Consider the following 14009-nt stretch of genomic DNA (forward strand, 5'->3'; position numbering starts at 1 on the left):
AAAAATGAGCTTTTGCGAGCAGGTTCTCCAGCTCATTCTCCTGTGGGTCCCCTCCATGGGACCCATCACCAGAAACTCTGGAAGATTCAATGACTCATCCAGGCCTTTCAGGGGCACAGCGATTGTATAAAGTGAGATACAGGCATAAGCAAGATCAACCCACTCCATTCTCAGATAGCTCCAGCTGAACAAATATACAAGCCATGCCTCACTCTTTTCTCTCCCTGCGTCCTCAAGCAGTAGGTGGCACTAATAAAAACACCACCTCGTGTTCGCACAGCACTTCCCAGTTTCAAAGCCACTCTTGCAGCCTGAAGTCACTCTCCACCCACCCCCACTCATCCCAAGTCCTTCGCATCCCGTTTTCACCCACACCACTGCTTTTCCTCATGGCCGGCACCGTGCCAGCCTCTGCCAGGGAGAGGCCGCGTGCCCCCTCCCGGGGCGTCCATGTGTTACGGGAAGCGTTGCCTCACAAAAGAGTCAGCAGCCAGAAATGTGGGCAGAGAGTGAAGGGCAGCGTGTTCAGGTTCGGTTTATTATGTTCTCACAGCCTTGTTTATAGTAGAGGTGAATGACATTATTCCACTTTGCACAGTAATGAAACAATTCAATGAGGATGAGCTGCTACAGATGCGCTTGCGCCCCGTGACTCGGCAGCTAACGCTGCCTCGCCTGGAGGGCACACAAGCCCAGCCACCGGTTCTGTCTTTGGAAGAGGGGAGGGAGCCGAGGGGCAGAAGGGAGGAAGAAGCAGGAAGGGGACCAGTGTATCGACAGGACCCAGCCCCCACAGCTGGGACGGCCAGTGGCCTCATCCTGCCGACTTGGACCACAGCATCGCATGATTCGGTGAGGTCACAGGGACAGGAAGACATCTCCGTGCTTGGCTTCTTCCTTCTCAGTCTCATGCCAAGTGGCATAGGCTCCCCGTACCAGGGGGTGACTTCGCCACCTCTTTTGCTTTCAAAACGGAGGATGCAGATTTAAAGAGGGCTAATGCTTGGCAGATTGCAGGAGAGCCTCAGATGGAAAATCATTAATTCCTCTGCCTGGCTGGGAAGTGGGCACAGACAGGGGTCAGGAGAGGTCTGGGTGCTCTCGATGATGGGAGACATCCTGCCTCTGAACTCACCACTCACCACCTCTCCTTTCCGGTTTATGGAGAAGCAGATGCCACAGGAGCAGCTTGTCTTCATCCCACCCGCAGCCCCGCTGCTCAACCACAGTGAGTTCACGCCTTGCCCTCACACCTGGACACCCGGCTGTGCCGGGGACACGCGCCCAGGGCCTGCACCCAGCGGCTGGGCCTGCAGGTTGGGCAGAGAGCCATTCACAGCTTTGGTTAATCCAGAGCAGCAAGTTCTGCAGAGAGCACCAGAGAGTAAAATCAACTAGGAGCTTCCCAGCTGCCCACCGGCTTGAGACCAACAAGGGAATGGTGAGGGCGCAGAGCAACAACCCAAACCCTACCGCGGCCTTGGCAGAGAAAGCCTCAAAGAGCTTGCAGTTCTGAGGGTATGACACCCTCCACTGAGAAATCTGAAGTTGTCATGCTACCATTATTATTACTGCTATGCACTCCTCACCCGCTACCTAAGACCAGCCCCCATGTTTCATGGCCTTGGGCACAGAGGCACAGCCTAACATGAAATGAGCAAGCACATGAGTGCATGAACACAAACAAAAAACAGAGAAGCAGCCCACGAGGCAAGCTTGGAGGAAGCCCTGTGAACAAGAGCCAGGAGCCATAGAAAACCCCAAGGACCCCTTCAGCCCCCACCATTGGCATACCCCACGCGTGCAGCTGGGACTGAAATATTTTTATCTCAAAAGAGCAAGTCAGAGAGGGCACAGAGACAGCCACCCTAAGAGTCAGATTCAGGGCTGGCAGGTTCCTGGTTATTGTGCTTGTTTGTGGCTGGGTGTGCTCTAGCCCTCTGGGACCAGCTGGAGACCACCACCCCTCCCTCCCCATTCCTCGGGTCCAGCTTCCCAACGTCATCTGCACATTGGATTCACCTTTGGAGCTTTAAAAACTACTGATGCTTGAGTTCCAACCCCAAGCTGTCTGGGGTGGGATCTGGACATTTGGGTTTTTTTAACTCCCTGGGTGGTTCCATTGAACAACCAAGGGGGAGAGCTTCTGTCTTAGACCACTGTCTTAGACCATCTTTTTTCAAAGTATGGTTCACAGGCCTCTACGTACCTGGGAACTTATTAAAAATGCAGATTTTTGAGTTCCACCCCAAATCTATCAGATCAGCATCTCTGGGTGTGGAAGCTGGGAATTAGCAATTGTAACAGACTTTCTGGGTAACCCCTGCACATCCTCAGGTTTCATAATAGATGCTGCTCAGGGATCCTTCCTCACCCCAGAGGTGCCCAGAGCTCTGAAGGGTTGTCATTGATGATGTTCTATTTGGTTTAGCGAGGGCAACAGGAAATCTCACACCAGCCCCCAAATCGGTTACGACTCATGTGGGGCTGAAAGGCCACTCGGGGAGGAGAGCAGCCCTGAATGTCGCAGCTCTGCCCGGCCCCCTGCACGGCTTGCACCCAGAAGGCAGGCCACAGCACAAGCCCGGCACAAGGCGCCAAGGAAGACAGCAAATGGGAGAGGTGGCCCCTGGGGGTGCCCCCCTATGGAGGCAGAGGAGGGCTTGTGAAGAGGGCAGGGGAGCGGGTGGGACAGGGTGATGGGGAAGGTCAGGGATGAGGTATGCTCGGATATTGCTCTAGATGTTGTAAACATTTCTCTTTGTTTCATCACAGGCCAGAATCTGGGTTGGCATGACCAAAGTGCCTGAAAGTAGCATCAGAGCAGAGAGCTCTGTGCCTCTTGTGGGAAGCAGAACATAAAGGGTGTGAGGAAAGCTCCACCCGTGGGAAGATCATCTCTGTGGTGTACTAGTCTAGTGCTCTTAATTGTCTCTCTCTCTGTCTCTCTCTCTGTCTCTGTCTCTCTCTCTCTCTCTCACACACACACACACACACACACACAGTCTCCATGGGAGTACCGTAAACATAGCTATCATGTTCCTCTACATACAAACACAAACCCACCCACCCTTCACTTAGTGGCAAATTTCGGGATACCCAAGCTGGGTCCTTCACACCTCCCCATCGTGGGATGAAGTCACCGGGCTCCATGACACCACCATCTGCTGCCTTCCTTCCACCAATAGTTTGGGAAGAACCCTAGGCTCCCCGGTACAACAGTCTTGTTCAGACTTTTCTCCTGGGGACAGTGGAAGTGGTAAAAAAGGCCCCTCTTAGAACGTTTCATGTTTCTGTAACTCAGTGCTGTTCCAATTTACATGCCCTTCGTGTTCGACAGTAGAGTTGGCAGCAGATGCACGTTTTGTATGTAAACAACGTTGGAAATACCCTGTTTGAGAATTTGATCATTAAATTAATTCTGGCAGCGTAAGCTAAGGATGGTTTTTCACCAATGAGGACGGGGGAATACTACTCGATCTAACTAGGAACACCCACATGAGGCTGCAGAGTTCTTGAACATGAAATTCCACAGGTCTCTTCAGGAGTCCTGTGTTCTCTCTCTCCTTGATGGTTTATACAGACACATCAACTCTCATTCACAAATGCTCATAGATTCACAAATGCCCTCCAATGCAGGGCAGTGGACCCTAACAGCCAGTGGGACTCAAGAGCCTTCTTGGCCTGTTGTAGCTGTAGCCGAGGAAGGAAGAGATTCATGAAGCTCCTGGATGAGAATGCAAATGTGGAATACCCTCACATTTAAAGAGGCCCATCCTTCCCCCAGGAGGAGACAGCTTCCACCAAGGCCTCAGTCACCTGCGCTGCAGAACCCACACCTGTGTGGCTTCATTTAGTCCAGCTGAAAGCTTTGGAACTCTGCACTGAATCCAAATCCATTGGCTGTCAATCACCCCGAGCGACCTCCAGCCCGTTCTCTCCGATTCAGTCTACCAGGAGACCAGCACCTCCCAGGCTCCTCTTCCACTTTCTGGTCTCTCTGCTGAGGCTTCATCTCCCTGGCACCACAGTCTTGGGCCAAAGTCAGCTTCTTCCTGGGCAGCCGGAAAAAGGTTTCCTGCATCTCACTCACCATCCAAGGAAGAGTTTCCTGATGTACTTCCAAGAGCAGCACCAGGGTACCATGAAGTCATCTTGAAGGAAGTTTCTCCATAAACCAGATGTTCACAGTGATCTTCTCAGCTTCACTTTCACTTCCATTTTCAATCCCAAAACATCAAGAAGGAAGCTGCTGATCAGCCAAGATGGCCCTCATGAGAGGGACCTTTCTAAGAAAGCATACTCCCAGGAAGCAAGCTGGAAAGAGAGTGACAGCCTAAGTTCCCATTCTCCCCCATCAGAATTACATGACCTGCATGGAGGGGGGAAGAGGGAGAGACAGGGAAAGTATTAGGCACATGAGAGCTGTCCATGCTAGGGGAATTCACCTCCCTTTACCAAGCCGTCCATCATTCTATGGGGTCAGTGATGTGTGATGCCACAGGGAGGCAAGGGCAGAGCGTACATTAAGCAACAGAGAGGTTATATGGTGCCCCACTGCCCAAACGTCTACTGGTGCTACATTCCTTGCTCATTCAACTTCTGGAAAACTTCTTGGTAGAACTGAGGAAGACTTGCAAGCTGTCTATTTCTCAATAGCAGCTCTATATCAGAAGTGATGAAGGATGTCTCCCAAGATCCTTCCTGGATTTGCAAGTGTATAGGAGTCTTATGAATTTCCTAGGTTGAGATGGGCAGTGATCACGGCCTTTCATACTGATCCTATGGAAATGGAAGAAATAGCCAACTTCATGGAGTTTGTCCCTTTCTTCAGAGGCCACCTGTCAGTGACAGTGCTGAAAACCCCAGATAACACTGAGGTCTCAGCACCCAGGACTGGCCATTACATTATGACAGCAAATCACAAATGTGATCCTGAGTCTTCCAGCCCTTCTTCACAGGGGTCTAGGACAAGTTCAAAGAGTCAGGAATCCTAAATGAGGAGCGTGTAGAAGTGGTGGAAATTGCCTTTGCATTATTTACAGATTATCCCAGCACAGCAAATCTCCCTTCTTGGTGGAGATGACCCAAGGCCTTATGAAGAGCAAGTTGCCAACCCAGAGAAGGGTGACAAAGTACTACCACTAACCAAGACACAAACACGGGTAAAGGGGGCAGGACAGTCCGAGCTCTGGCGGCTGATCAGACTTTGGAATGGCCCTTCATCCGTTCCTCACTCCTGGCCTTTCAACCTAATCGCCACTGCTTTTGAACACCTATGACACTTCACATTAGAATATGGTCTTGGCAGCAAGGGGAAGGGGAAGCCAGTGATCTCCAAGAGTCCCCATCTGAGTTCTAACTGAGCCGCCTCTGGCTTTGGGACAGCAAATCTAAGTACATTTTGGACCTCAGGAACCGGGGGTAAGAGTCTTTCTCCATGAGACTGTGTACTTTGCCCTGGGCTTGGTCAAAACAAGTCAGGGATGGCTCTTGCATGTTCTTCCTCGTGGCTTCTCGGGTCTGGAAGTCTATGTTTACCTGGAGACACAAGCAGAGAACATCATCACAGGCCCTCAAGGGCCAAGGCACCTGGCAGCTGGTCCTACTTAACAATTATTCATGACAGCATCTTAAATACATTAAGGTTATTCATACTTTTCAAACTGCTTTCATGAAAGTCATCCCTTTTGATCCCAGGAAGAGTCCTGTAAGGTCTAAAGACCAGATATGCTTCATTCCAATTTATAAAGATACTGAAGAAATGAGTTATCAAAAAGCTGGTCTATGGAGTAGGACATGGCAGCCCACTCCAGTATTCTTGCCTGGAAAATCCCACTGGCAGAGGAGCTTGGTGGGATAACTATAGTCCATGGGGTCACAAAGAGTCACACACAACTGAGTGACTGAACACTCTCCTTTCCCACTCACTCCCCCACTTTTATTCCCTGTTGCTATTAAAATTTAGTGTGTAATCTTAAAAAAATTAAAAAAGCTGGTCTAATGTACTATGGAAAGTTAGTAACAGTCAAGGTAAAAAAGCCCAAATTACTCAACCCTCAATCCAGAGGTCTTCCCAATGTCAGGCCAAGAGTTAAACCAGAGACTAGCATTAATGTGGGTTCCCTAAAGTAAACTTGACCGTTTGTCCTTTCTCAGCTACTAAGGAAACAAATGCCCTGGGGAGAAAGACTATGTTAAGAATGTACATCTCTCATCCAACCAACATTTATAAGAAGCCTGCTGTATCCTGGCCATTGGCCAAAGACCTCCTGAGTCCCAAGTCAAAGCATAATTGAAGAGTTCTACATACATAATGCATCTAAATTCATAGAGAGCAAATATTTTTCTTCTATAAAACCCTCCCAGGTAAAACCCTGTTTTATAACTCAGAATAGCAGTACATAGAAATTCATATTACCATTATAAGTAATTATAATAAATGAAATACCATAAAATAATATAAGTGACTGTAATCACTCATTAATAAGCAATGGCAAATATCGGCTAGGTGTTGGACCCCTAATACTCATAGTAGTCTTGAAAGGGAGGTGATATTATACCCTTTTACACTGGGGAAAATGTGATTCAGAGAAACACGGTAAGTTGACCAAGATCACACAGCAAGTAAGTGGAGGAGCTAATGTTGCAACAAGATTCCAAAGTACATGCTTGTTCCATCAAGCCATGCTGCCTTCCTCTAGGAAAACTAACACGGATTTATTGGCATCTATCTTGCAGAATCCCTATAGAAACACAGTTCCTGCTGGCACATATTTAACTGACAGACAGCTAAAATACTCCTAATAGAGCTCCTTTTTATAGAATCCCTGGGCTCTGCACCTTAAAAGTGATCCCTTTTTTCATCAAGAGCCATCAGAGCAGTGAGGCTCAGTTCAGAAGAGAGTCCCCGTCAAACCTGGCTCAAACCCCTTCAAAGAGAGAGGGCTATGGATGGAGGTCTGACAAGACCCCACCGCCAACACACCTCCCGCGGAGCCTGCACATCCACAAACTCCTCAAAGATTCTATGGGCCTTGGAGACCAGTTTGGCGGTTGACCTGGTCTTCTTGAACTCCTCACAGGCCAACCAGAACTCCAGGTTCTCTTCACTGAACTCCGTCTTCAGGAAGGCGCGGAAGGCAGCCACTCCATCTGTGGATGTGGAGGGGTGTGGAAAGGAAGAGAAATAGGGAGAGGCTTCAGTTCAAGAACTGCAGAAGAAAGAAAGAAAGGTGATCAGAATGCAAGAGTGGCCCTAGCTAGGCCACTGTCCAGCCCCCATTGATCCTCCTTCACATCCTCTTGAAGATTCTCTTCTCTTAAACACACAGGCACCTCAGAGGTGAGCCGTGCTCCTCATTAGAGGATCAGCCCTCAGTGGTCACTGCCTGTCCCCTAACGCAGAGTTGGCTATCCCCTGGGTCTACTGGTGAGCCTGTGTTTCTAATGAGGCCAAAGTAATATATGGAATTCGTTCTCGCCCAATCCAAGTCAACCAACCTGAAAAAAACAATCTGTCACAAGACAAATTGGGTGGGTCGGGGTGTGTGAATGCCTCAGGGCAAATCCTCTACTAATATCAGAAAAATGTCTGAAAGTAAACACCCCACTGCCATGAAGTCAGTAAAACCATCCTATTATATGGAAGGGGTGCTCAGCCTCTTTTTACAAACTTTTGAGGTCCCATACCTTAATGATTAATTCCATGGATCCTTTATTTTTAAAAAGCTTGCCTATCAAATGATATGTTTTAATTAAGATCAATTATAACTTTTCTACCAAATGATTTAATGATTAACATATCCTTTCATTTTTCTTAATTAATGTCATGCATATTGCCAAATGAAGCTTCTGATCAGAATAAGATGAGCAGGGTTATCACACAGATTTGGAAAAAGAAACATTAGCCTATGCATTCGGCTGATGTTTTCATCTTAAGAGTTTTTATAAAGCATCCTAACCCTTAACACACACTCCTCAAATCAAATAAGACCTATCACTTTCTACCAACTGTCCCCAGAGAAAGGGCAGATACAACTGAAAACAAAGGAGAGACTGCATTTCGTAAAAAATGATTCTGGCTAGAATGTGTCATTTCTTTTCTAAAATTTACTAGAAGGACAATATGTTAACAAGTTTTTATTCACTTTTTTTCAGTTTTTAGTTGTTTTTTTAATTGGATTTTTTTTTATTTTATAGTATTATATATAGTATATAGTATTATAATTTCTTTATTATAGTTGGCTTTACAATGCTGTGTTAGTTTCTGCTGTTCAGCAAAATGAATCAGCCGCACATATACATATACCCCCTCTTCCTTGGATTTTCTTCCCATTTAGGTCACCACAGAGCACTGAGTACAAATTTCAGTGGTCTACAGTCTGTTCTCATTAGTCATCTATCTTATACATGTTGTTGTTTAGTCACTAAATTCTGTCAAACTCTACGACCCCACAGACTGTAGCCACTAGGATCCTCTGTCCATGTGATTTCCCAGATTCAAGACTACTGGAGTGGGTTGCCCCTGCCTTCTCCAGGGGATCTTTCTAACTCAGGGATCAAACCCACTTCTCCCACTCTCCTGCACTGGCAGGCAGATTCTTTATCCCTGAGCCACCAGAGAAGTCCAATTTTATACATAGTAGTATATATATATATATATACACCACTTGAAATCTCCCAGTTCATTTCACACCCGCTTCCCCCACTGGTACCCGTGCCGTGGACTCCCCTGAGCAGCCTAGGTCCACGCATATGTACCAGGATTGGCCACTGCCCAGCTTCATTCCATGGACCAGTAGTACCGCCCATGTGGGTGACATTTTAAATGTTTGTTTTAATTTCCTGAAACATTTTTATTTCTAATTAAAACGTCTATTTCAAAATAGACATCTTATTGCCCACATTAGAACCACAGTTATAAAAACCCAAACTTTTAATTTTAAGAGCCAGGAACTTGGGAGAGAAAAGGGTTTCGATGAAACTCCCAAACCTAAACCTTAAATCACAAAGAAATCTAAGTTTGGGGGGCTGAGCTTAAAGTGTTTAACAAAGGTAGGGTTGACCATGACGTTTATCACCCTAGCCAGGACATTTCTGAGAGTGAAGGGGACCACTTCTGTTAATTACACAGGAAGAACGGGCATACACCATGACCACCATAGCCAAAAATCAGGACACACGGTCACCTTAACAGTAAGACAAGGAGACTGGAGAAAGCAGAACATGATATAAGGTTGTTTTGCATCAGGCAGGATGGAAATAAAACTGTTGCTGTTCCAGGCAGGAGGAGAGTAACTCACAGTTTAGATTCATATAAGAGGCCGCACAGGGCTCCACACACCCTTATCCCTGCCTTGGGTTCAAAACCCTGAGAGGAGGGAATTGAAATGCGAGATAAACTGAGGATCAAAGTATGTGTGAAACAGTGGCCCGGCAATGATTAGGCAGAGAGAGAGTCTAAAAATCATTCATTCGACTCAACAACTTTTTAAAAAACCTACTTATGTACAAAGTACTATTCAAAGTCTTGGGATACATTAGAGAACAAATCATAAAATTCCTGTCCATGATATCCCTTGTAGGTGCTCTCTTTGCCATGTCTTGTATCCTCCAAGGTCTCAAAGAGGCGTTCAAGAGGTTTCCACACCCACCTGCTGCTGTGGGAGCCTCTGAGGGGACTCAGTGCCTGTGAGAGGCGAGGGGTGGGGGGTGGGGGTCTGCTCCAGCAAAGCGACCTCGGAGCAGAGATCAGTCCACATGTGACCAGAGCCAGGGACCCTGTCCATGGCGTGGGGAGGACGCAGGCCAGAGGCCCTGCCCTTGTGCCTTCCCACTGTGGTCAGGGTATGGAAGGAAAAGGTTGGGGGGACCCTAAAACACTGCAGTGATCTAAAGGAGCAAATGTGAAGAGACTCAGAAGAGTGACTAGGAAGGGCCTGGGTTTTTTTCTCTTATTTTTAATTGGAGTCCAATTGTTTTACAATGTTGTATTAGTTGCTACTATACACTGAAGAGAATCAGCTATATGTATACTTAAGTCCCCTCCCTCCCGAAACTCCTTCCCATCCCACCCCTCTAGGCCCTCACAGAGCACCAAGTTCCCAGTGCTAGACAGCCCGTTCCTTCTGGCTATTTTACATCTGGTAGAAGGAAATGGCAACCCACTCCAGTGTTCTTGCCTGGAGAATCCCAGGGACGGGGGAGCCTGGTGGGCTGCCGTCTATGGGGACACGACTGAAGTGATTTAGCAGCAGCAGTGTATATATGTCAATGCTACTCTCTCAAGAGCCCGTTGTTTTTAAACCAGAAGAGGATAAATTCTTCGAATTGAAAAGTTTGTGGCTCCTGTTAGATTTTGTTTTGCTTCTCATCAAGCAAGAACAGGTGCTTGTGAGCGAGCAGAGATAAAGAAAATTACCTCTCCGCCTTCCTCAACAGTATCAGTGAGAATCGCCCTCCCAGGGAAACTCTCTGGCCTCATACTACCCCAGGTACAGACCTTATCTCCTTGCGTCAGAGCTCAGCTTTGCTGGGTCTTTGTGTGGATTAAAGGAGATAATACTCGCAAAGTATTCTCAGGATCATTGCTTTACTTCTCTCCACTTTATCAATGAGGAAATGGATGCTTAGAGAAAGTGGCTAGACTGAGTTCACACAAGTAATAACACGCAGCGTTAAAAAATATAAGATAGGTGAACTTCCAATCTAATACAGCAGTAACGCCATCTCTACCCATTCATTCATTTATTCTTGCACCCATTATGCGACCCAGGCATTCTGCTAGGAGCCTGGGCAGAAAACATAAGCACAGTTAAGTGCTCACAGAACTTGCAGTAAAAGAGCAATTTGAGCCAAGATAACATAATTATGGTAATTATGGTATAGATGGTAAGTGATATGATAGGGAAAGCGTAGGTTGCTGTGAAAGTACCCAGGAAGGGTGCCTGTGCCAGAGCTGAGGAGAAGAGGGAAGTCTTGCAAGAGGAAGAAGCTTCTAGGCTGAGATGTGAAGCTGAGAAGGAAGTTAAGTGAAAGCAGGAGGGGAAGGGGGAGCAGAGACTGGCAGGAAAGGCGAGTCACACAAGCAGAGGCCTACAGTTAAGAAACGTCGTTAGAGTAACCAGAAACAGTTAAGACTAATGTTTACTACTAATAATAATGCTAAAATTATTGAGCCTACTTAGAAGATACACTGGAGAAGGCAATGGCACCCCACTCCAGTACTCTTGCCTGGAAAATCCCATGGACGGAGGAGCCTGGTAGGCTGCAGTCCATGGGGTCGCTAAGAGTCGGACACGACTGAGCGACTTCAGTTTCACTTTTCTCTTTTCATGCACTGGAGAAGGAAATAGCAACCCACTCCAGTATTCTTGCCTGGAGAATCCCGGGGACGACGGAGCCTGGTGGGCTGCCATCCATGGGGTCGCACAGAGTCGGACACGACTGAAGCGACTTAGCATAGCATAGCATAGCATAGCATAGAAGATACACACACATCAAGAGGCCTGTGAAAGAGCCAGAGAGAGAAGTGCTGCAAAGAAGCCAGTTCTGACCCCACATTGGAACTGTTTCTTTGACTTGCTTTTTGTTGCTTTTATTATTATAACCCTACAGAATGGTCTGCCTTGGAGAATCCTGCCCTTCGGCCTGATTGTTTAAAATGCCTTTGTTCAGAACCTCATCCACCTGTGGATGGCAGGAAGGAAGAAATTAACACATCCCCTGCCTGAGGCTTGCATTTCTGGGAGATGTTTGCAAGATTAGTGGACTTTTTGCTTTGCTTCCTCACCTCCCCCATCTCTGCTCTATAAAAGAGCCTGGCTTCCAGACCACCCCCCATCATAAGATGGTCATTTTGAGGTGCTAGACTGCCATCTTCTCTGTCAGCCAGCTCTCCAGCTAACGTCTCTTCCTCGCCTCAACCCCTGACTCTCAGGTTCATTGGCCTGTCGTGATGTGCAGAGCAAAATTGCACTTGGTAACAGAAGGATGACACAGCCCTCCAAAGGCCTGGGGAGTCAACATTTCAGAGGGAAGGCAGCTACCATGTTCAGTGCTGCCCAGAGATCAAGCTAGATACGGTCTGAGAAGCAGTGGTTGTTGGACTCAGCAGCAAGATTCAGCAACCATTGGCAGGAAGGGTGACCGTGGTGTGATGAGAGCCCTAGTCATACTGTGGTTAAGTACAGGGGTGAGTGAGAGGGGAGGAAGTTGAAACAATGAATTTAGATGCCTCTTCCAAGAAAGGGAGTAAAGAGATCAGAGGGCACAGCTGGAGAGAAACAGGAAGTCAGGAAAGAGCTCTGGGGTGTGTGTGTGTGTGTGTGTGTGTGTGTGTGTGTGTGTGTGTCTGTCTGTCTGTCTGTCTGTTGGGGTTTTGGTAAGATAGCCTCGGTGGTGGTTTAGTTGCTAAGTCATGTTTGACTCTTGAGACCCCCGTGGACTGGAGCCCTCCAGGCTCCTCTGTCCATGGGATTTCCCAGGCAAGAATACTGGAGTGGGTTGCCATTTCCTTCTCCAAGATAGCCTTGGGTATGATTAAATGTTGATCTGGCCAGAAAATACTTGTTGAGCAGGAGGAATTGAAGCTAACAAAAAGAAAGAGTTTAATTGAGGGGACTTCCCTGGTGGCCCAGTGTTTAAGAATCTATCTTCCAGTGCAGGAGACATGGGTTCAATCCCTGGTCAGGGAACTAAGACTCCACATGCCACAACTAAGGAGACGCCTGCGTATCGCAATGAAGATCCCATGCGCTGCAACTAAGATCTGATGCAATCTAAATAAATAATTTTTTAAAAGAAAGTGTTTAATTGATAAAATGTTGTCTCCAGGAAGGCAGGAGAAAGGCCATGTTATGATAGAGAGAAAGAAGAAAAGCTGTGTGTGGATGCAGGGAAGTCTGTAGTTTGGGCGCAGGATACAGAAGGAGGTCCTATCTGATGTTAGCTGGAAAAGTGGTACGAACTGAAGATAAGTTTCTTATTTATTTATCTAGAATCTGCGGCAGAGAGTCTTATGTATTTACTCCACACCATGCTTTGGGCTAGAGATTTCACACACAGCAGCAGTTCATTGTGCTTTCACAGCAGTGCTGACCCATAGATAGCACCAATGACCCACTCTCCATTTTCCACATTAAAACATGCGGAAGTCAGATAAACTTCCCAGTCACACAGTTGGTAAGAACAGCCAAGTTTCCCTACCGTCCATATGGCTCCAAAGCAGGATCTTTCCAGATGTGTTTGCAGGCAGAAGGAAAAGAAGAGCAAGGGAAGAGAACAATTAAAGGGGAAAAGCATAGTATCTGGTAAAGGCAAATTCTAGAGAAGGAGAAAGATCAAGAAGAAGTAGAAGAACTTGACTTCCTAAGAGTCAAAAGTAGAGAAAGAGGGGCAGGGGTCGAAGAAGACAAACAGCTCAGGGAGGGACATATTTGAGATGCATCAATTTGAACAGCCTTCATATTCTTCTTAATTTGGGGGCGAAAGCCCTGCAGGTGGTCTTCCTCCACGCACTAGATTTTGGAGATACGGTAGAATCAAATCAGATAAAGTCACAACCTCACAGAACTCCAAGTTAGTCTAGTGTAACAGAGACTAAGCAATCATTTAAAATAATTAATTCAGGGCCTTCCCTGGTGGTCCAGTGGTTGAGAGTCCGCCCGCCAATGCAGGGAACACGAGTTCGATCCCTAGTCCTGGAAAATTCTACATGCCTTGGAGCAACTAAGCCCGTGCGCTGCAACCACTGAAGCCCACACTCTAGAGGCCAAGTTCTCCAACAAGAGAAGCCACTGCAATGAGAAGCCGGGGCACTGCAATGAAGTGTAGCCCCCGCTCAGAGCAACAAAGACCCAGGGTAGCCAAAAATAAATAAGTAAATAAATAACAAAATAATCAATTGAATAATTACAAGTGCAGTGTGTGCTGAAGTGGGAATACCGATGAGAGTAGAAAGAGTTTAGAACAGCTACTTTGGAAAAAAGAGTAGGAATCTGGTAGGA

General features: G+C 47.0%; 1 protein-coding gene across 3 annotated transcripts in view; it reads right to left on the minus strand.

Moving 5' to 3' along the window:
- Positions 1–497: 497 nt before the first annotated feature.
- RGS8 (regulator of G protein signaling 8) overlaps positions 498–14009 on the minus strand; it is a 59246-nt gene continuing 45734 nt past the window's right edge. For all 3 annotated transcript variants that reach the window (XM_055582882.1, XM_055582883.1, XM_055582881.1), the window contains exons 9-10: positions 6989–7155; positions 498–5541 (exon numbers count right to left, since the gene is read on the minus strand). In XM_055582882.1, coding sequence (XP_055438857.1) covers positions 5359–5541; positions 6989–7155 — 350 coding nt within the window. In that variant the 3' untranslated portion in view covers positions 498–5358. The remainder of the gene's footprint in view (positions 5542–6988; positions 7156–14009) is intronic.

This window comes from Bubalus kerabau, chromosome 5, assembly GCF_029407905.1.
Source record: "Bubalus kerabau isolate K-KA32 ecotype Philippines breed swamp buffalo chromosome 5, PCC_UOA_SB_1v2, whole genome shotgun sequence".
NCBI classification, from domain to species: Eukaryota; Metazoa; Chordata; class Mammalia; order Artiodactyla; family Bovidae; genus Bubalus; species Bubalus kerabau.